The sequence below is a fragment of the Sycon ciliatum genome, chromosome 8 (assembly GCF_964019385.1).
Source record: "Sycon ciliatum chromosome 8, ocSycCili1.1, whole genome shotgun sequence".
NCBI lineage: Eukaryota > Metazoa > Porifera > Calcarea > Leucosolenida > Sycettidae > Sycon > Sycon ciliatum.
Window position 1 is genome coordinate 23431673 of NC_088650.1, and position 23948 is coordinate 23455620.

The following is a 23948-nucleotide window of genomic DNA, read 5'->3' on the forward strand; positions in this document are numbered from 1 at the left end:
CAGGCGACAACACTCTGTTACAGTCGGTGTAGGAAAAAAATTCGGATTGGCTGAGAATAGGGACGTTAAGCAACTCGAAAGTTCGAACTTTTGGTGGCGGTGGTAAAAGTATTCATTCCAGTGTGTTTGGGATGGCCAGAATTTGCAGGCATGATCCTGATCATGGGAGTGGGTTTATAATTTTTTTGAAGTGTTCTAGCTTTCTTCAACTTCAGCTATATTCGATACATCGGTCATGTTGACACACGTGCCATCAAAACTCTTTGGCCAGTCAGTGTTACTTTCCTATGATTCCAATCATCATGCAGTTTTCAAATGAAATAAAATAAAATAGCTAGGTAAATACATGAAATATGGCAAAAAAGCACAGCAATTGAGAAGCAGAATAGCGCAGATAGCATAACAACAGTAAATAAAAACAACGTTACAGCAAAAGCTCGCCTACATGCGGCAGTTTAAAACAATTCATGTACAGCAACCGCGACGACACCAGCAGTATGTTGATACGACCAGCGTCATAGAGAATTTACAAATACATCTTTCATACCGGCACAACACCAGCTGAGTGTGAACAGTATCAAGCATTCTAACTCAACTATACGTCTCTGGGGTGGTTATAGTGCACTGAGCAGCTTCTCAAGTTCTGTAATTTCGCTGCGAATCTCCACCTCGGATTCCAGTTTGCTCAGCTGCAGAAAACACAGAAATGTGTACAACACATGTATCCGCCATGCCACTCATATAAGTTGCAGATGGCAACTCATATAAGTTGCAGATGGCAAACTCTTGTTTCCGCATGAGGAAGGAGAAAGAAGCTGGGAAATTATACTGGAAAAGAAAATCTGAAATTTCTGGCCATCCAACTTCTTCTGGGCTTGCTGATGGCTGAACTCTTGTTGTTTCTGCTTTAGAGTTCAGCAAGTGTTTTCTTCTTGAACTCTTGTTGAGTTCAGCAAGCGTTTTCTTCTAGGCTTGCCGATGGCTGAACTCTTGTTGTTTCTGCAGAGTTCAAGCAAGTGTTTTCTTCTTGGCTTGCTGATGGCTGAACTTTTTGTTTTTGCAGAGCTCAGCAATGGCTGAAGTCTTGTTGTTTCTGCTTTAAGTTTAGAGAAGTTAGAAAAGCTAAAATTTCTTTTTTCCGGCTTCTTTCTCCTTCATTTTTTTCCCGGCTTCTTTCTACTTCTTCATGAAACAAGAGAATTTTCCGGCTTCTTTCTCCTTCTTCATGCAGAAACAACAAGAGTTCTCCTTCCTCATGCAGAAATGCAGAAACAACAGCCATGACTGTTATTTCTACACTTGCTGAACTCTGATTGGCTTGAGACCAGAGAAACAACAAGAGTTCTCCTTCCTCATGCAGAAACGCAGAAACAACAGCCATGACTGTTATTTCTACACTTGCTGAACTCTGATTGGCTTGAGACCAATCAGAGTTCATCTCAGGTGTGAAGTTCAGAGCCAGGACAGGCTATAAAAGTAATCATTCCAGGAGGGGATGGTGGTCGGGGTTTGGGATGGCTTTTTTCCAGCTTCTTTCTCCTTCTTCACACAGAAACAACAATGCAGGAACAACAAGAGTTCTCCTTCGTCATGCAGAAACAACAAGAGTTCTCCTTCGTCATGCAGAAACAACAAGAGTTCTCCTTCTTCATGCATCCCCTCCTGGAATAATTACTTGTATAGCCCATCCTCAGCCAATCAGAGTTCAGCAAGTGCCCTCCTGGAATGAGTACTTTTATAGCCCATCCTGGCTCTGAACTTCACACCTGAAATGATTGGTCAGCCGCCCTCAGCCAATCAGAGTTGAGCAAGTGTTCTTTTCTTCTTGTTCCCTCGAGCAGGAACAAGCCAGAAAATTCTCCAGGAGAAGTGTACACTACATGTATAGAGATAGAGACAAGACATCAGCAAACCGGAGAAGAGAATTCTTCTCCTTGGCTTGCAGATGACTGAACTCTTATTGTTTCTGCATGAGGAAGGAGAAAGAAGCTGGAAAATTATTCTACTGGAAAAGAAAATCCGAAAATGGAAGCTGGGTATAAAATTGTATGATCAGCCCCCGTGTGTACATTGGGTGTCTTACAGTCCATTTCAAAACTATAGACGCGTAGGGTTTTTGAAATATTTCAAATTTGGCTGCAACTTTTCGGAATATTGCTCAGGACCGCTCCACAATTACTCTGATATAGTTTCTAAACGATTGGATAACAGACGCCCAATTTGGAAAAATTTATGCACAAAGTGATCACAGATTTTATGTGGTATAGATGCTGGCGTAAGGTTTTTGCCTAGGTACGCGTCTATAGTTTCGAAATGGTCTGTAGCACAGGTTTGAAAGATACCATTGTACCTGGTCACTTAGTACAGGTTTGAAAGATACCATTGTACCTCTATGGGTGGTGGCCAGTGGTCACTTAGTACAGGTTTGAAAGATACCATTGTACCTCTATGGGTGGTGGCCAGTGGTCACTTAGTACAGGTTTGAAAGATACCATTGTACCTCTATGGGTGGTGGCCAGTGGTCACTTAGTACAGGTTTGAAAGATACCATTGTACCTCTATGGGTGGTGGCCAGTGGTCACTTAGTACAGGTTTGAAAGATACCATTGTACCTCTATGGGTGGTGGCCAGTGGTCACTTAGTACAGGTTTGAAAGATACCATTGTACCTCTATGGGTGGTGGCCAGTGGTCACTTAGTACAGGTTTGAAAGATACCATTGTACCTCTATGGGTGGTGGCCAGTGGTCACTTAGTACAGGTTTGAAAGATACCATTGTACCTCTATGGGGTGGTGGCCAGTGGTCACTTAGTACAGGTTTGAAAGATACCATTGTACCTCTATGGGGTGGTGGCCAGTGGTCACTTAGTACAGGTTTGAAAGATACCATTGTACCTCTATGGGGTGGTGGTCAGTGGTCATGGGTACATGGGATTGCATTCAGAGGGTACCATCAAGAGTACTACCATGTAACCAATAGTGTGCAACTCCTACTTTAGAGGCGATGGGCTTGCCAAGTTGGAATATGTTGACTATGGACTCCTCGCAGTACCCATGCATATACACCATGCAAATGGCCAACCCCACCCCAATCATACAAGAACAGACCTGTCCACTTTCCAGGGGCTTTCCCTCCTTCTGCGCAGCCCTGATCTTCTCAATCTGTTGCAGTTTCTTATTTAGTGCTCGTAGTCGCTTCTCAGATTCCGTGAGTTCCACTGGCGGACCTTGAGACGCTGCTGGCGTCGATCTTGGTGTTGTGCCACCTGATTCAGCTGCTGGTGGTGCCGAAGGCCTTGCTGCCGCGGTGGCTGCTAAACTGGCCGCTGCACGCTCAAATCCTTCGCTGCAAGGACCGAATACACAGAAAAAGATTTAAAAAAAGACTACTGAGTATCTGAAAGTTTTCAGGGAAACAAAATACAGCTAAAGCTGCCCTAACCGGACACCCTTGGTACAGTAAACAAAGTCCTGATGACAGTATTCCGCTTGGTCCAGGGATGTACGTTCGAGCCATAGCACTTTGCTGCATGAAAATTTATGCGGTCAATATAGGATGGCGCTTGGTACAGGGTCCGGCCAAAACACAGGTTCTACTGTACAGCCAAATATCAAAGAGACTCGGAAGTAACATGTCTTGAGTCACCTACCTGGCTAGGATTCTGTCATTCATGATCGAAGTAACACTGAGTGCGTTCGATTATGCACTTGAATCGATTCATGAATCCATTCGTATGCATTCAAATCGTTCGATTTTTATGTCACGAGCCCTGGAATCGATTCGGAATCCATTCACCCTATTCACATGGGGTGATGTGAATAGCGCGAATCGATTCGTGGGCATATTCGAACGCACTCACTAATGCTGTGATCACCATTGCAACTGATGCCCAGGATTTTCATCGTCACGGAGATCCGGATGGCTGCCAATTTATTGTTTATATCGTTATCCGACAGTCGGCCTAAACACCGTTTGCCACATACATGTTTATGTTGGTCGACAGCATGTTACAAGGCGGAGGACGCACTGTGTTGAAAAAACAGTGCTCCTGCCTACAACCCTGCTGTCAACCAAAATAAACATGTTACCTATCAACAAGGCTAGGATGACACACGCCACATGCATGGACCTGACAACAAGTGCAAGAGAGCTTACCCGAGCACACCAGCAGCACGATCCTTGAGCAGCCAGATCTGTTCTCTGATCTCTTGTGCTCGCTTTACATCCTAGAAATACACACAGGAATAAGAACACGCGCATGCGTTGCACACACAAGCACACAGGCCATATAGCCATTAAATTGTGTCTTGTTCAGGGTAATTGTTCATGAACAAGACAAGCATGCAATAATTTTACGTAAGCCATCAAGATAAACGACACGAAATTCAGGCTTCGTGTGCATGGGGTAATATCCACTCATTATCCCATGGTGAGGTGTGATTGGGATGATATCAGCCAATCAGCAGCCATTCTGAGAAGGGTATATTCAGCGACACCCCCCCCCCCCCCCCCCCCCCCCCGCTCGGTTCACATGGGTCATTCAAAGAGTAAACGAGAGAGCTTGGAAGCTCAGGGCCCTACGCTATGCTTTTTTGCCTAGCTCATGCATGTTACTAGAACAGATGGAAATATTTTTTTCCATTGATTGGCTACATCATCGTATTGCAAAAACGTTTCAATCAGTTTGAATATGAGCACAACGAACTGATCGGCTACATCATTGTATTGCAAAAAGTTTCCATCTGTTCGAATAACATGCATGATGAGCTAGGCAAAAAAGCATAGCGTAGGGCCCTGAGCGAAAGAAACGAGAGAGCGTGGAAGCTCAGGGCCCTACGCTATGCTTTTTTTGCACAGCTCATCATGCATGTTGTTAGAACTGATGGAAATGTTTTTTCCATTGATTGGCTACATCACACTTTCTCTTTGCATTCGAGGGCAATACGACACCGTCTACCACCTTGATGACCTAGGCAAAAAAAGCATAGGGATGCTATAATTTTTTCATTTCTCCTATTTATTTATTTTCAAGACATAACCTGGGATTCGAACCTACACTATCGCCCTGCATGCATTTCCGATACACTTCGCATACATACTCATTCTTCCAAGTTGCTTCACGTTATGATCTTGCATTCGAAAGCCCTATTTGAATATTGTGGCCAGCTGTCTTTGATGGTCCGGTACAGGACAGGTACGGGATAGCGCCAGGCATCTTTTCCGTTCTTCGGCCACAGCTCTCGCCTTCATCTCTGGTGCGGGTGTAATCTAGTGACTTCGTACATGCGTTATAATAGACCAATCCCTTTGTCTGGGTTCGTGAAAAGTACCACGCGTGCAAGTCAGCTCGTGTGAAGTGCATGGTTTTGTATTTAGTTGGTATGCGGCAGCTTATGGGACAGACGGCTACGATGCCCACCATACCACAATGAACTGATCGGCTACATCATTGTATTGCAAAAAAATTCCATCTGTTTGAATAACATGCATGATGAGCTAGCCAAAAAAGCATAGCGGAGGGCACTGAGCGAAAGAAATAAACTTTCTCTTTGCATTCGAGGGTAATACGACACCGTTTACCACCTTGATGACCTAGGCAAAAAAAGCATAGGGATGTTATAAATTGTTCATTTCTCCTATTTTTTTTCAGACATAACCTAGGATTAGAACCCTCACTATCGCCCTTCATGCATTCCACCGATACACTTCGCATACATACTCATTCTTCCAAGTTGCTTCACGTTATAATCTTGCATTTGAAAGCCCTATTTGAATATTAGAGAGGTTCTGCACAACGAAAATTCGAACGAAGTTTCGCGACAGGCCTTGCGAAAATGTGTACGAATTTTCGCACGAACTTTGTGTTCTGCACATTTTCGTAGTTTGCACGCGCCAAGTGCACGTACGACATGACCCAATCTCACGAAACTTCCTACGAAAGTTCATTTCGCGTTCCCTGCAAGTTTCGCGTCCAAAGTTGCGAAAGTTCGTGCGAAGTTTCTCACTTCGTGACGTAGAGCGAAAGTTCGTACACATTTTCGTTTTGCAGAACGTCTCTATTGTGGCCAGCTGTCTTTGATGGTACGTACGGTACGGGACAGGTACGGGTTAGCGCCAGGCATGCCGACGGCACAAACACACAAACACGTAATTAAAGCTGTGTGGACCCTGGCTAGCGCCAGACGTTACTGAAGTAACGTCTTTTGCATAGCTACGGGAATAAGGGAGTTAAGTGTTGGTTACACTCTATATTTAGGAAAGCACCACGGGATAACTGGATTATACCATTCGTACCCTGTGTATACCGTGTCTGGTGGACATAGTACTCATGCTATAATCCATACGTTATTATACTAGAACATGGTATTATACTTCCCATGTGCAGGCCGCCTCTGGTTGTATTGTATACTAGTACATGTACAATATTGCTGTGTGTGTGTGTGTGTGTGTGTATAGTGTGTGTGTGTGTGTGTGTGTGTGTGTGTGTGTGTGTGTGTGTGTGTGTGTGTGTGTGTGTGTGTGTGTGTGTGTGTGTGTGTGTGTGTGTGTGTGTGTGTGTGTGTGTGTGTGTGTGTGTGTGTGTGTGTGTGCGTGTCTGTGCACCAACAGACACACGAGGACAAAGTGCAAACCTACCCCATCAGCTTTGGCCTGAGCCATTTCTTGCCGCAGTGAGTCTATAGAAGGCTGACCAGACCTAGGCCCCGCACCAGCTGACGTCACTCCACCAGAAACCATAGACCCTGAAGCAGGTTCAGACGTATCCAACAAGCGCTTCTTGGCCCTAGCTGCCTGGCGTTTGGCATTCTTCTTGGCAGTTTTACCGCCAGCGCCAGCGTCTGCAGGCCATAGGAAATCCACAAGCCAATACGTGAACAAATATGACAGAAGAGGCAAGAGCAGGACCGACAGAAGAAGCGGCAACCGACCTGCCATGTTAATGCGGGACGGAGACGACTCTATCTCTTTCTTTCAGGAGTGTGTACAGCCGGATGTTGAGGAAGTGCTCAATTAATAATTTTTTGTTGTGTATCAAATTGGGATATTGGTGGACACTGCGCAGAAAGTGGCACTACGTCAAGCAATGTGAAAGGACTTGCACTGGGACAAGCAGAGAAAAGCAACAGCACTGCGTCCTAAAACTGGCAAGAGAAAGCAAGTTCGTGACAAGAAGAACGGGCAAACCGAGGCAGGAAGTTCGCTGTGCTGAACTTTTCTCAGCAAATTTCAATATTTTTATTTGAATGAGATGGCGCATGGCATGTACATGTACACAAAAAAAAAACAGATTAATCCGGACAAAATCATTATTTTTATGATTATTTTTTGTTCATCATCATGACATCAGATCAGCACAAAGATGCAGGTGATGTCATTGATTATGCACGAGTGATTATCGGTCATCGCATAATATTGGTACAACTTTAGCGTACAGTTTCATGTAGGTACAACTAATGTTACTTTGTCGTACAAACTCATAGGCGGGTACGACTTTGTACAGCTGTAGTACATTCAACATCATAATGCACGTTTTCTTGTACATTCCCGGATCCCATCATGCATGGATAATGGAAGTTTCCGGAGGAGGAAGGAGGAAACTGTAGTTATCACCAACCCTCACCGCGCCCAGCTCACGCCGCTACGGCGTGCGACCTGAGCTGGGCGCCCTGCCCAGTATGGAACTGTCCTCAAGCCAGTCACGTATTTGGCAGCCCAGTGAGCTGTCTACCGGATCGCAGCGTTTAGAAGCGCCAAATGCGGCAGGGCCAGTCTCAGGCTGGTCGCGTAGGCGGCAGGCCGGCGGGCGACCGGCAAGGCTGCATTCGCATTTGGATCACCGAAGTGATACAGGTGCTTCGACGGCACTCCGTGGCGCATCAAGGAGGCATCTGGGGCCCAGGCAGCCCGCCCGTAAGCGCACCACCGTATCAGGTATGCGCAGGTGGAGCAGCAGAGCAAGATGTGTGCCGGACACTCACCATCATCCGGTCGACTGCATGGTTGTGCGACTTTACACAGCCGTCACTTATTACTTGCTATTGCTTGCAGAAGGCCAGAATTTTTTTTTCTTTTTTCGCTCTTTCCCTTCTTCCAGGCACGGCTTCATGTTAGAGCAGTAAATTGCAGTTAGGGACTCAGCTGAGTCAAGCTGGACTCAGCGTGTCAAGTTTGGCATAATACAATAAGCGCGCTATCCCCAAACAGTTGTGTGGTTATTGTGTGAGTGTATATGCAGGAGTCCGCGGTCACGTGAGGGGGAGTGATAAACGTGGGTTTTATGCAAAATTTCTCGAAAACGCGGATGAAAGCTAATGGAAAATTGGGCGGCTGCGGAATCCTGTTTGGACAGGCTGGCTCCTTCCTTCATCATTGAATCCAGGCTGTGGCAGCAACCAAACCATTTTCGTTTTGTGTTACATAGTCACATTGCACATGCATGATGCCAAGGCCTTGCCCTGTGAAAAATGCTGGCACCTCCCACGAGTCCCAGAGCCTAGGCTAGCAGAGGGTAGTGCAGGCAACCAAGTACGTGTACTCAGAAACAATTGACAAAAGGCATATCGGTAACGTCAGTAGAAAGACCTTCAAGAAGAGACCAGAGAAAACAAGATGCTAAAAGGAGAATGGGACAAGAGCCACAGAAAAAAGGATCGCCATAGAATGATAGATAACGCCACGATGGCTATGTATTTCGCTCACTGTCAGTCCATGGGTGCTGGTCATAGCAGATCGGGTGAAGCACTTCCCAGACAAGTGAACGCCGGTTGAAATGACGATGTATAATCTTAGGACCAATGTTCTTAGGTTCTGACACGGGGGAACATGGCCCAACACGCACAGCAACATTGTGCTATTGCATGCCTCTCTATAGAACAGCATGTCGAATAGAGCGCCACTGCAAAGCAGGATGGTGTCGCCGCCAAAGAACTACCCCTATAAAAATGAATGTTGTGTGCGGACATTAAAACGGATGTAATGTCGCGCGTGGACATATGGAGAGGAGTCAAAACAACTAAACGCTGCGGTTTCAACACAAGGCATGCATGGCCACGCAAGATAACCCGTGTCTACCACACGCCTCTCAGGAGAATGGCAAACAGCTGTTTAGCTGTATCAAAGCGCACACCTTGAAACAGGGAAAATAATTTCAACAGAGAGGTTCCTATAGCCAAGTATAGGTAGGACACCCATCGTCAGTGGCTCTCCCAAACATGACATCATTCGCCAGCACCTCTCCTGGGTATGACATCATTCGTGAGCGCAGACTCTGCTCATGCTAAATCAGCTATCCACAGCCATAGCCTAGCAATAGCGAACAGCACTCCACATCACTTCTTATCCATGAACCAGGGCAAGCCGTCATTCTCCCGCCGCCGTGTCAGGATCTCGCAGCCAGTGTCCGTGACAAGCAGGGTCTGCTCGAACTGCGCCGATCTCTTGCCGTCGCGGGTGACGGCAGTCCAGTCATCGGGCCAGGACACGTCACGCCACGAGCCCGCGTTGATCATGGGCTCGATGGTGAACGTGTTGCCGACCTTCATCACTCCCACCGCCTTATTTCCGGCATAGTGCGGCACGTTGGGCGCACAGTGGAACAAGCTGTTGATGCCATGTCCGCAGTAGGACTTGACTACCGAGTACCCGTTGGCAGACGCATGCGCCTGGATCACATTGCCGATCTCACGGAACTTTGTGCCCGGCCGCACAATATCTATGCCCTTCATCAGACACTCATACGCCACCTTGGTGAGATCACGGGACTTCTCATCCACATCACCCACAAACAGAGTCTCGTTCAAATCTCCATGGAAGCCCCGATGATACACGGTGATATCGCAGTTGCACAAGTCGCCGTTCTCCAACGGACGCGTGTCCGGAATTCCATGGCAGATGACCTCGTTCACCGATGTGCACAGCGACTTTGGAAAGTTGTAGTAGTTCAGTGGGCTGGGGTAGCATTCGCGTTCGACGGCCGCCTCGTGCATCAGCCGGTCAACCTCGTCCGTCGTTACGCCAGCTTCGCATGCCCTGGCGGCAACGTCTAGGCACTCTCGTGCCAGCTTTCCCACTACACGCATACCTTCGATCTCCTCGTCGTTTAGCACGCGTATCATACCTGCGCGTTTGGCCTGCTGCTCGCTGATTGGTTCACCAGTTTCTGCATAGTCAGGTCTTGGAATGTGCGCTGGCACAGGTCTGTACGGACTGACGGGATACGGACGTAACGGGCCTGTGAACTGGAAGCCAGACCACTTTCTTGAAGAGAGAAGGGCCTCCTGCGGAGTTTGATCCTTGCTGGAGGCCGTCATGTCGTGTACACCTTTGTGTGCTTTCCACGAACTTTTGAAGCAGTCCTGCGAGCAGAAGAAGCTGCCTGGAATACCCAGCTTCACGCAAGTCGGACAGCGAAGCTTGGACGGCTTGCCGCATCCCACTGTTTCGCAAATAGCATCCATTGTGCTCCACAGATGGCAACGTACAGGAAAAAATTGCTACTGTAAAGAGGGGAACAAACAACACATGGAAGGTGCATGCAAAATGTTCTATGCTGAGAAAAAAAAACTGGTGTTCATTTTCGTTTCCAAAACGTTTGCGAAACAAAATTTTTAATTTAGGCCATGGTACCATAGTACATGTACCGTACTGGCAATACAGTCAACTTCGCTAATAACGACTGCGGATATAACGACAATTCGCGAATAACGACCGAATTTCCATGCCCAGAGCAAAGTCCCATCTAACTGTATATATTTAACTTCGGATATAACGACTATCTGAATAACGACAATTCGCATATAGCGACATGCTTTTAGTGCCCCGTGGTCATATTCACTGCTTGAATAACGACTTTCTGGGCTTTTGACAGCTATTTCAAGTACCTGTCAGTCAAGTACATGTAGTGTCATGCAGAAGTACCAGAACCTATGCATATGGTGCACTGGTGATGGATATTATTGCACACATGCAAGAAAATGCAGCCGGGGGGGGGGGGCTTTTTCTTCCTTTTTAATGTTGGCTTCAAAATGGTTGGATTTACCAGCACACCTATATGTATACAATGTACATGTAGTTGTACATGATTGTACAGTAATCATCATACATGTACATATCTCTGGCCCTGTAGATTGCTCAAAAAGGCATATTTTTCAATTGATTTCCCTTGCATATTGAATTTTTAGTTCCTTTCAACTGCAATATGAAAATAAAGTACACATTGACATAGAGCAAAAAAAGAGCTTGATTTTGATATGCATATCATACTATACAAAATATGGGTTCACATACGTTCAAATGGGACTTCGGTTATAAGGACACTTCGCGAATAAGGACACTTTTCTGATGCCCCGCCGAATGTCGTTATTGGCGAAGTTGACTGTATATGTTGCCGCGTAAAGGCCGATTCACAATACAACTTTCTAATTTCTGCGACGCGACACGCGATTTGCGACAGTTGCGACAAGAAACTGCCTGTCGCGAGCTGTCGCAAGCTGTCGCAAGCTGTCGCAATGCACCTGTCGCAGAAGTTGAAGAAAGTTCAACTTTTGCGACGTGACATGCGACACGCGACATACACAAATGGAGTACAGTTTCGACCCTGGGTGCACGTGCAGTGTACGTGCAGTGCACGTGCATAGTACTACTTATACCAAGAGTCCGGAGTCCATAACCCAAGAGTATGCAACTGTGATTATGGGTGCATGCGTGGCGCGCTGCCTTCATTACGTAACTTGCCTTCATCACGCTCTGAAAGCATGCATTCAAACTCTCAATTTCTCGCACGAGCCCATCCGTTTTTGCTCGATTCGTTCCAGTACCTACACAATCTCTGAATTCTGGCGCGTGAACTCCAGTTCCGTACGAAAGTTCATTTCAAACTAGCGGGAAAGTGCGGTGTTTGATTTTCCGCAGTGCGCGGACTGCAGCTGAATGATGTAATGAAGGCAGCGCGCCGCGCGGTTGGCCCATAGAAAAGAGATCACAGTTGCATACTCTTGGGTTATCTGGTTATGGACTCTTGCTTATACTTGTGCATGAGGATGTCGCAAACATGAAGAATATTGTGAACCGTGTGTGTCATGATGACTGCGCAGTCATGAACTTACTATTTCCCGCTTTTCCCACGTCGTGCATTATTGTACACATTTCGCGTATGCATGCTTTGACCCCTAGGCCTACTATCTCTTACACTTAGTTACAGCCATATCTGTTGTAAGTTCAAACGGGAGTTCAAACTCTCGCTCCTTTTGGACGCCTTACGTCATAATCGTTTACCGTGTTTTTAGAGCGGAGAACAGTTTTTTCTTCTTGGTCTAGTTTTCTGGTTTTTTGGTATGGAAGTTGTGTCTGGTTAGACCTTCTTCTCGTGACAGTGTTTTCGATAATAGCACTTGATATGATGAGTTTTTGATGTTCTCACGACGGAGACGAGGGACTGTGATCACAGCCACCGTTGAACTGCCCTGGAGTGCAGTAGTAATAGTATTTTAGACCCCCTTATTTTCCCTCGTTTATGTCCGTTCGTGACATGGTGCTGTGACCAGGATAGGATATGATGTCAAGTGAAGACTCTAATCGTACTAGTGAAGCCACTGAAGGTTGTGCTACAGCCACAACATGTCAGGAAGATGACTCCCAGAAGAAAGGCCTGCAGGCCATCAAGGACGCGCAGAAGCGTCGACGCCGGTGCATGCGAAGATACGAGCGCATCAGGGCATGTACTGCGTACATTTTGGAAAAAACAACAGAAAGCTATGTGGAAGTATGGATCGATCCAAAGAGGCTTCAGCCCCAGATTGACGATGCTGTACAGTTGAAACGAGAAATACTACTCACCCAGGATGAGATTTTCAATGTTCTGGACGACTTAGAAAGATGTAGTGTACACGACGAAGAAGAGGAGTGGGAGCGTGAATTTAATGTGTCTTGGCGCATTTTTGAAGATGCCCAGATAGCTGTCGACCAAGTCGTATTTGAAGAGGAGAAATTGAAGCGTCAGTCCCAATCCGCCATTCTGGCTGCTCAGCAACAGCACCAGAAAGCCTCAGTGACTTCAGTGGATGCCACCACCAATAGTGCCAGTGCCACTGAGGACATACCAGTAGTTGACGAGGAGGCGCATCAACAAACAGCAGTGCAGCTGGAAGAAGATTCTAGAGACCAGAACGAGTCTCCAGCTATGATCATTGTAGATGGCATCCGACGAGCATCGTCAAGTCTCAGTATCCACAGTGCACCAACAACGCTGTCCACCATTGAGGTGGCGGCACAGGCAGCAGTAGCAGCCATGCAAGCTGCACGCTCCAGTCCAGTGGTGAAACTTCCTCAGCTGAAACTGTCTCAGTTCAATGGAGACATCATGGACTGGCCAGAATTCTGGCAGACATTTGAGTCCTCTGTTGGTCTTCGTCAATCGTTGCCGGACGTATCAAAATTCACGTACCTCAAAAGCGTCCTGACGGGTGTCGCCGCAGCAGCCATCGAAGGCATTCCAATAACAGCAGCTAACTATCCTATCGCAGTTACGATGCTGAAGGACAAATTTGGACAGCCTGAGCTGATAGTGGCAACACTGTATCGTAAACTGGCACAGCTGCCACAATGTAACAACCGGTTTACTGAAGTGAAGGCTACCATTGACCAAATGGAGAAACTCCTTCGTCAATTGGAAGCTCAGGGAGAGAACCTGGATACTCAGCGCGTCCTCATTCAGCAACTCTTCTCGAAGTTCCCGTTCCAGCTCGTCAGCAAACTGGAGGAGCAGAAATCCGACCATACTGTGCCATGGACGGTCAAAACAGTACGGGAGATGCTAGCGAAGTATGTAGCAATGCAGAACACAGTTCGTCAGTTCACCGACAACATCAGCCAGACACCTCAGCCTAAGATACATGGACACCAGCAACAACACCATCGTCCACCAACAATGGGATTCGTATCCAGCCAGGCAAGCCCCAGAAGAGAACCGTCCTGCGTCTTCTGTCGGTCAAGCCATTTCAGTGATGAGTGTACCAACTACTCAACACTGGATTCCAGGAAGGATCAACTGTTGTCCCTACGTAGGTGCTTTGTGTGCCTCAAAGAAGGCCATATCGCAAGGAATTGTGCACACCGTAGTAGAAATTGCTACCACTGTAGCGGAACAGGCCACAGTCGTGCTATTTGTCCCAAGAAGGGTCAACAATATAATCCAGCAGTCGAAGTTCCGAAACACCAGCAAACAAATTCACTGGCCAATGGCAGTCCACAGACAGCAGCAATCGCAGCTTTGTCACAGACAGAGATGCCAAGCCAAGAGCCGGCGGCAATTCCAGATGAAACCACGGAACTAGCCACCACGAGCGTCTCAACACTGAAAGCAGTTATTCAGTCAGCCATGCTGCAAACCGCTAAGTGTAACGTGACTGACCATTGTGGGAAGAAGGTCATGGTCAACGCACTACTGGACAGTGGCAGCCAACGATCGTTCATCACTGCAGCTCTAGCTAAACGACTCCAGCTACCAGTCGAGAATGAAGAGAGGCTCTACCTGAACACCATGGCAGCAACTAAGTCCAAGAGCTTCAATTCGCAATCGTTCCAACTCGCTGTCAACCTCCGAGACGGTAACATGGCACAGATAATGGTGAATACTCTGCCTACCATAACCAACCCAATTGTGAAACAAGCCGTGCAACAGACCGACTTGGCGTTTCTTGAACAGCTGTCTCCAACAGCGCTAGCAGATTCTGTGCCTCACGCAATGGAAACTGTCAACATCGACTTTCTAATTGGTGCTGACTACTTTTGGCAACTGGTGGGCAATAATGTTATCACACTGCCATCAGGACTCAAGCTAGTCTCCTCCGAATTTGGATACCTGCTCACCGGCTGCAGTTCACTACCGGATGAATGCAGCAATGATGACACGACCTCCCTGGTGGTTACCAGCAGCGGTTCAATTTTCTCAGGAGCTGCAAGCATCTCCAACCGTAACACAGAGGACAGGGTACTGTCTCAATTCTGGCAACTGGAGAATATCGGAATCAAGGATTCACCCTACGCGAATGATGACGAAATCGCACTGGCGCAATTTCGCAAGACAACGGAAAATTCCGATGGCAGGTATTCCATCCAATGGCCATGGAAGCCTGATGACACCAAAGATCAACTTCCTAGCAACTACGGCTTAGCCCTTGGCCGAATGAAATCACTGGCCAAACGACTCGCTACAGACGGACAGCTGCTCGAGAGTTATGACAAGGTGATCCGACAGCAGCTAGCTAAGGGAATCATTGAAGAAGTTCAACTTTCCGGAACCAGTGGTAAACAACACTATTTGCCACACCACCCCGTTGTGACACCAGCGAAGTCAACAAAGGTCAGGATAGTGTATGATGCATCAGCCAAAGCGAGTGCAACATCTCCAAGCCTGAACGACTGCCTCTACCGTGGCCCAGTGCTACTCCCTGACCTCTGCGGCCTGCTAATGCGTTTCCGTCTCAAGCCAATTGTGATTAGCGCTGACGTAGAGAAAGCATTTCTTCAAATTTCTATTCAGCCAAGTGACAGGGACGTCACCCGATTCATCTGGTACAAGGACTGTACCACACCTGAGAAGGTTAACGGCAATGTCACAGCGTACCGTTTCTGTCGAGTGCCGTTCGGTGTAGTCTCGAGCCCATTTCTGCTCGCTGCTACCATTCAGCTGCACCTCACACAGGCCCAGACCGATGTGTCTGGTGCTATTGCACGTGATCTGTATGTGGACAACCTAATAACCACGGTCTACTCCCCAGAAGAAGGTATTCATCTCTACAAGGAAGCCAAGCAGCTGTTCTCAGATGCATCCATGAACCTACGGGACTGGACCTCCAACTCCGACAAAGTGTTGGACAAGATTCAAGAAATCGACCGATTGCCATCAGCATCTACCAAAGTCCTTGGGCTCAAGTGGGATAGCAAAGCAGATAACATCGCCGTGTCCAACAGCATCAATGAGAAATCAGTCGGTCCAGTCACAAAGCGCAGCGTGCTGAACAAAGTGGCAAGCGTGTTTGACCCACTCGGATTGATGACACCATCTACACTGCAAGGGAAGCGGTACCTTCGTCGGCTATGGGAGGAAGGTCTGGAGTGGGATGCCCCATTGTCCGCACCAATGCTCCTGGAGTGGGACAACATCCAATCAGCACTCCGGCAGACGACGACCGTCACCATTCCAAGGTTCATTGGTCCTGCGAGTGCAAGTCAACCGATGAGTCTACATATCTTCACAGATGCATCCAAGGATGCATATGCAGCAGCAGCTTACCTCCAAGTGCAGATTCCGGATTCCAACAAGTACACGGTGAATCTCATCTTCTCCAGATCCCGACTGACCCCGTCAGCCAACAAACCGTCCAAGAAGCAATCAGTCACCATTCCTCGTATGGAACTGCTCGGCGTGGTCATCGGATTCAGGATGGTCAAGTTCATCCAATCCCAGCTTCAACTTCAGAACAACATCCCAACATACCTCTGGACTGATGCCAAGTGTGTTCTCCACTGGCTCACAACGCCCCATCATCTCTCAACATTTGTTGCCAATCGTGTGAAGGAAGTGAAATCCAATCAGCAGCTACAGTTTCGTCACGTTCAGTCCCAGGACAACCCTGCAGACATAGCAACACGCGGTCTTCAGCCAGAGGAGTTGAAGGAGTCTTCTCTCTGGTGGCAGGGTCCTGCATGGCTAGCAGGAGACAAAGAGGACTGGCCAACAGGAAAACTGATCGTCACGCAAGAAGACATTGCAGAAGCAGACAAAGAGAGACGCTCCCCTCTCATTACAATTGGGAACACAGCTGCCGTCATCAACGACAGCACAGAAACGTATTCGCTTCAGGCAGCAGAACAACGTGTTTCATCCCTCAGATCGCTCTTGAGGACTACAGCAATCTGCCTCCGTTTCATTGGCAAAAAGATCTGGAGCAAGGTCAGTAGCAGCACACGAGAGAAGCTACGGCCAAAGATTCCCCTCGCAGCAATGGTCTTTGATGATGCTTCGCGCACCAAGTACGTAGCAGCCAGTGATCTCAGCATCGCAGAGAAGATCATCATCAGACAACACCAACAACAGAACTTCACGGATGCGTTCAAAGCTATAGACAGCGGTACTCGTCACCCCCTTCAAGACCAGCTCGGACTTCGCCTGGATGCTGAAGGACTGCTAAGATGCCATGGAAGGCTAGACAATGCTCAGCTACCTGAAGATGCGACTCGCCCTATGCTGATATCCCGACACAGTAAGCTAAGTACTCTGATCATCCGGGAAGTTCATGCGCGTCTCATTCATGCCGGAGTGTCTCACACACTTGCCCAGATTCGACAGAAGTACTGGCTTCCACAAGGGCGAGCAGCTGTGAAAGCCGTTCTGAGTAAATGTGTCATTTGTCAGAAACACGAAGGGCAACCGTTCCGTCTACCCCAGATGCCACAGCTACCAGCAGAACGAGTACAGCAGTCTCATCCATTTCAGTACATCGGCCTCGACTATCTCGGCCCATTCAGCGTCAACATCAGCAGTACAACACAGAAGGTATGGGTGTGCCTCTTCACCTGTATGGCAACCCGTGCGGTTCATTTGGAAGTAGTGATGGGATTAACAACGGCCCAGTTCGTCAACTGTTTGAAACGATTCATTGCCAGGCGAGGACGACCTGACAAGATCATCTCAGACAATGCGCCACAGTTCAAGTTGGCACAGACGTACCTCGATCAGAAGTGGAAAAAGATCCTAACCTGCCCTGAGCTGGCCTGCTACCTTGCAGAACACAAGGTAACCTGGGTTTTCACCACTGAGTTTGCACCGTGGCAAGGCGGTTTCTATGAGCGACTAGTTGGTCTGGTGAAGCGAGCTTTCCACAAAGCCATTGGCCGCAGTCGATTCACCTACGAGCAGTTCAACACAATCACAACGGAAGTTGAGGCAATGCTCAACACACGCCCATTGACGTATGTACCGTCAGAGTCGACAGATGGAATCATCACGCCAAACCACTTCATTGCCCCAACTCGCTCACTGGGACTTCCTGACGATATCCAGTCAGATGACTACATGCCCCAACGAGATCCAGTCGCTACTATTACGTCACTGCAGAAGAAGCAGCAAGCTGCACTGGACACGTTCTGGAAGTTGTGGAGAGATGACTATATCCTTGCACTTCGCAGCCGACAGCCAATCAACCATCGTCTCAGGAGGAGCCGAACCACTGATCCCAAGATCGGCGACATGGTCATGATCAAGAACGACCAGCTACCACGTGGAATGTGGAAGATGGGAAAAATCAGAGAACTGCATGACAGCGCGCAGGACGGCAAGACTCGTTCGGCGACAGTACAGACGACCAACTCCATCCTGAACCGACCGATCAACCACCTCTACCCGCTAGAAGTGAACGCAACGGAGGAGAAGGAGAACACTGATGTCATCGACAACGGCAGCACTGATGTTGCTAGCAGCAGGCCTCAGCGCATGGCCGCCCAGAAGGCAAAGGAAAGGCTCAATGCACAAATGCAGGCTGAGCTGGTGTCTGTAGCTTTCACCTTTGTTTCTACGTATGTATGTATGTAGACAGTATCTATTCCATTGTCTTTTAATATTCAATGTCACAGTAAAATAGTTTGTTTCTTTTGTTCCTCGGGAGTGTCATGACTGCGCAGTCATGAACTTACTATTTCCCGCTTTTCCCACGTCGTGCATTATTGTACACATTTCGCGTATGCATGCTTTGACCCCTACTATCTCTTACACTTAGTTACAGCCATATCTGTTGTAAGTTCAAACGGGAGTTCAAACTCTCGCTCCTTTTGGACGCCTTACGTCATAATCGTTTACCGTGTTTTTAGAGCGGAGAACAGTTTTTTCTTCTTGGTCTAGTTTTCTGGTTTTTTGGTATGGAAGTTGTGTCTGGTTAGACCTTCTTCTCGTGACAGTGTTTTCGATAATAGCACTTGATATGATGAGTTTTTGATGTTCTCACGACGGAGACGAGGGACTGTGATCACAGCCACCGTTGAACTGCCCTGGAGTGCAGTAGTAATAGTATTTTAGACCCCCTTATTTTCCCTCGTTTATGTCCGTTCGTGACAGTGTGTACGTGTCGCTGTCGCAGCTCGTCGCATGCGTCGCAAGTCGCATGTCGCGTCGCAGAAAGTTGTATTGTGAATCGGCCTTCACGCGTAACGCAGGGGGGTGCGGCGTAACGCGCAACCAGGCTAGTGCGACAATTTTTCGTTGAGTTCGTAACGCGCGTCCGGCGGGGTGCGGCGATCTTTTCATTGCAAAAAAGGCTGAAAACAACTGTGAAAGCACGTGTACCGCGTGGTGAAAAGTTCAAAACTGGACGCAGCAGGAAGTCCTGCAATAGCAAAAAAAGGACTGCGGCAATATAGAAACCTGTGTAACGGCTCCTGTGCGACTTTGCATGTAACGCCCTGCGTGCGGCAAACATGTGCCAATGTAACGCTTCATGGCCTCACGTCACTGCGGCAACATATATTGCCAGTACGGTAAAAATTATCTTTGATTCTCAAGTATGCGCATATATGCGCGCACCGATTTTTGGCGGCGCACGGATGATTTTTTTATTTCTATGCATGCATATGCGCACATGAAAACGGTCAATGCGAAAGGCGTGAATCAGGGAGTAGTAAAATACCGGTATTTTTCTACTCCCTGGCCTAATAATTATTAACCTGTGACGTTCATGTGTGACCCTATCTTTGGAAATGAAAAAAATTGTGGGAAATAGAATAAAAAGTCGCTCGCTCGCACCGATTTTCACAGGCTCATGACCTGAGAATCAAATTTATTTTTTACCATGGCCTTAATCGTGATTTGTGACATCTGAGTCTCTGACGAAAGTGCTAGTGACATCATGATGACATGTTTCCTAGATTGTTGTGAACCAGGCTTCAACCGGCCAAGCTAAGGAACCATCGCAAAAGTAGTTCGCAGAAGCCCCCGCGGCCCGAAACGAAGACCGTTAGTTTCGGGCCTGACCCCCCTCAAACGAAACTACAGCCACAATATGGGCTTCATTACTTCACTTGGATGCTCACACATAATAATTATTATAAAATACTACACAAGCATTGTTGTATCAGTGTTTATACCAGGGAGTAGTACAATACAATATTGTACTACTCCCTGGTTTATACCTCACTCCATATACACCCACACTCATATACCAGATCTCCCATGAAGTTTATAAATTTCCATATACACTGTTCAATATACACCACTAAGGAGGTATATACACCACTAAGGAGGTATATACACCACTGAGGAAAACCATCAGAAAAAAAACCACTGAGGGGCTTTCTTGCTCTAAAAAGGAGTGTATATAGCTTTCTTTCTCTAAAGCTATATTCACTCCTTTTTAGGGAAAGAAAGCTATATTCACTCCTTTTTGCTCTTGAGCTTGCGCATGGAGAGGTATAAATATATTATAACAAGGGACCGAGTGTATAATTATCGAGAAATATAGACCAGTATAAAAACCGAGGTGAAGCCGAGGTTTTTATAACTGGTCTATATTTCTCGATATACACGAGGTCCCTTGTTATAATAATATTTATACCTCTCCATGCGCAAGCTCAAGAGCAAAAAGGAGTGAATATAGCTTTAGAGAAAGAAAGCTACATGTATATACACTCCTTTTTAGAGAAAGAAAGCCCCTCAGTGGGTTTTTTTCTGATGGTTTTCCTCAGTGGTGTATATACCTCCTTAGTGGTGTATATACCTCCTTAGTGGTGTATATTGAACAGTGTATATGGAAATTTATAAACTTCATGGGAGATCTGGTATATGAGTGTGGGTGTATATGGAGTGAGGTATAACGAGAAATATCGACCAGTTATAAAAACCTCGGCTTCGCCTCGGTTTTTATACTGGTCTATATTTCTCGATATACATTCGGTCCCTTGTTATAATATACATGTATACGTAACAATGTACAGCACTTTATAAATGCAACGATGATATCACCTTGCAGTGGGTGATCTAAGAACGAGAACAGCTAGAGCTATGCAGTTGTATCCTTTGAGCATGCTAATCTATTATTAGCTCCTACATGTCGTCAATACTTTTTTGAATTGAAGCCCGGTTTGCGATTTTCGACACCGACTCCCTCCCCCCCCCCCCCCCCCCAACGTATGCTCTTCGTTTCAGGGGCTTCTGCGAACTTTTGCGATGGTCCCTAAGGACTTCAAGTTCAAGTAATTCAAGTGTCAAGTGCAGTGAGCCAACCCGAACTGGCCGAAGTCCCGAATACTGTACTCGATTATTTTTTTGTAGTCCCGAACCAGCCTGAACCAAGGTAGGGAGTTGGTATGTTGCGACTCCACGAACCACAGTCTTTGTGTAGGAGGGTGGGAAGTTGGGAACCAAATCAATCGATAGCAATACATACATACTGAATAGATAACAAAAGCAACGGAGTCCTCCTGAAAACCCCTCCTTGATAAATAAAACTATTATTTATTATTATTATTATTAAGAAAGGGTTTGCTCCCCACACCGGAGCTCGCGCTATTCCGCCGACTTTACTTGACACTTGACTGACTCACGACTGCCATCCAGAGCACACGAGAAGTCCATCGAACCTTTGACTCGGCAAACCTGCAAGAAAGCACCACTCCCTGCTCAATACACAGTGTTTCGGGGAATTCACCCCTCATCAGTTGAGCTTGAGTAGGCTGAGGAAGATTGTGCCTGAAGAGCACCACTTATATAGTGCTCTCCAGGCACAAACATCACCAGGGATACAGACTTACAGAGACGCTCCGCTTCCAGCGCGATAAACACCTCGTGAACACCAGATAGCAGCGTGAGTGTCGCTCCTGGACGGTGAGACAGACGTCGAGGAATAGCGCGAGCTCCGGTGTGGGGAGCAAACCTTTCTTACAAATCATCGCCGAAGTCGCAACCACTACTTCGTATTTATTATTATTATTTATTAAATTTTTGATAGGGCAATCCCCACAGGCCTATTAACCACTACACCCATGCCTTTTGATTGGTAGCATTTTTTTTAATTTTTTTTACAATGATCACAGCTCACGCCGGATCACATGCAAAGACAAAAATTTGCATAGTGGGAGCATAGTGCCAGGGATGGTGAGACTTTTTGCCCTCGGCCGACCTGAGGTCTCGACGTGATCATGGGGACATAAAACGCACCAAAAAGAAAGAAGAATAAGAAATCATGTGAAAGGAGTGACAGATACTAGTACATGATACGAAGTGTTAGGAGGAGAGACAGTACATTAGAAGGAGGGGAAAGATAAGACTTACGAGTAAGTTCCCACAGGAGCAAGTACAATCATGTACCTCCTCATCCAGGGCCATGCAGCGCACGAAACAAGCACTGGACGTCTACTTGTCTCGCACAATCATTACGGAACGCCGAGGCACACCTAGCCCAGCACCAAGATACCGATCGCGTACACCATCGGTCCTAACAGCCGTGTGATGGAACCATAATCCTCGCCATGAGTTTTCAAATGATCATACCAAACGCAGAGCGGACCGAACTACATTGTAGTTACTTCCCGGCAGCGGCAGAATCATCGGCATACCATCCCTGGCAGACTCTATTCACAGAAGTACACAATGATTTGACCAAAGGCTTCAATGCAGAGGCGTATATTACCATGGATAACGGATCATCCTGTGTGGTTCCCTCACGAGATAGGATGCTTCCACCGCCAGAAAGATACAGGGTTGTTGGAGACTGGTAGGTATTTGTTGATATTTGAGATCGTGGAGGGCACACCCTGGCAATATTGTGAAGGGCGGCGCATCGATTAAGGCTGTTGAATGCATTCTGAGCATCCACCAACAACAGAGCCTCCGTTTCAGCATGCTCAAAGGCAAATTTCATTGCCTGTTGCATCGACTCTACATGTAGGCCCGTAAGGATCTCGGTACAGTTCTGCCACACGACTCCATAACATGATAATGTCGGATTCCATTTCAGCCAAGGCCCTAGGCCACCGTTTGAACAAATTCGTCTAAATACCCCACCTACCCCGATAGGTCGAACTCCAGGATTTCTGGAGTTCGCCCAAAGAGGCGGCAAGCGATATTATATGGCGCCAAAGACCCTTCCGGTAACTGGACTGTACAAACCATACACATAAAATATGAATATGGCATACTATTGTATATTGTAAACTCGGATGTTGAGCCAATAGTAATATTGAAAGAGAAAAGGACTTCTAAGTAACTAGTTATGACTAACTATTGTCGCACTATCTGACTATATTATCATCTCGTTACCTTGGTGGACTGTTGTAAGATGTTGTGTAGTCAGAAGGTGCAGCAGTTAGCACAAAACTGACTGATGTGTTACTGACATTCAACGACCTGATGATAAGCTCTATCACGTCATGGATGGACAAACCAACAGCCTTCCAACTTGGACAGTTCTAAGTCATGAAATAACATGAGAAAGGGTGAGCGCACTCAAGACGAAAACCAGCTAAACATTACGACAAACTAAGAATGTTAGCTTCAACGAGATGGTGCTGAAAGACGAAGGACCACGGCACAGGACGGTCGCGGCTCACTTCGAGAACGCGAAACGACAACCACCCAACTTGGGAGGCTCATGTTTATAACTTAGAGCCTTCCAAGTTGGAAGGCTGTTGGTTTGCGCATCCAAGACGTGATGGAGCTTATCATCAGGTGGTTGAATGTCAGCAACACATCAGTCAGTATTGTGCTAACTGTTGCACCTTCTGACTACACAAGTTGAACACAACGTCTTACAACTTCTTGCTTTTAACTGTTAGTGTTGGACAAAAGCTACGGATAACATGTCACATTTTGGTCCTTTCTTTTTAAATTTAATCCTTGGCTCTCCATCCGAGTCTTACTTGTATTGTATTTGTTTTTATTTAACATCGCAAGTCAAAGGGGCAAT

The 23948-nt window shown here is 46.9% G+C and overlaps 3 protein-coding genes across 3 annotated transcripts; 1 reads left to right on the forward strand and 2 right to left on the reverse strand.

Moving 5' to 3' along the window:
• Window positions 1-233: 233 nt before the first annotated feature.
• On the reverse strand, window positions 234-7231 carry LOC135822398 (uncharacterized). Its single transcript, XM_065335156.1, has 5 exons — window positions 6930-7231; window positions 6637-6839; window positions 4156-4226; window positions 3108-3345; window positions 234-689 (listed from the first exon to the last, which is right to left on the reverse strand). Exons 1-5 carry the CDS (start codon window positions 6934-6936, stop codon window positions 615-617), a joined length of 594 nt encoding a protein of 197 aa, XP_065191228.1. The 5' UTR covers window positions 6937-7231; the 3' UTR covers window positions 234-614.
• A 1330-nt stretch (window positions 7232-8561) lies between these two features.
• On the reverse strand, window positions 8562-10558 carry LOC135822395 (methionine aminopeptidase 1-like). Its single transcript, XM_065335152.1, has one exon. It carries the CDS (start codon window positions 10455-10457, stop codon window positions 9330-9332), a length of 1128 nt encoding a protein of 375 aa, XP_065191224.1. The 5' UTR covers window positions 10458-10558; the 3' UTR covers window positions 8562-9329.
• Window positions 10559-12553: 1995 nt separating this feature from the next.
• LOC135823639 (uncharacterized) lies at window positions 12554-18589 on the forward strand. Its single transcript, XM_065336487.1, has one exon. It carries the CDS (start codon window positions 12554-12556, stop codon window positions 18587-18589), a length of 6036 nt encoding a protein of 2011 aa, XP_065192559.1.
• The last annotated feature ends 5359 nt before the right edge of the window (window positions 18590-23948 follow it).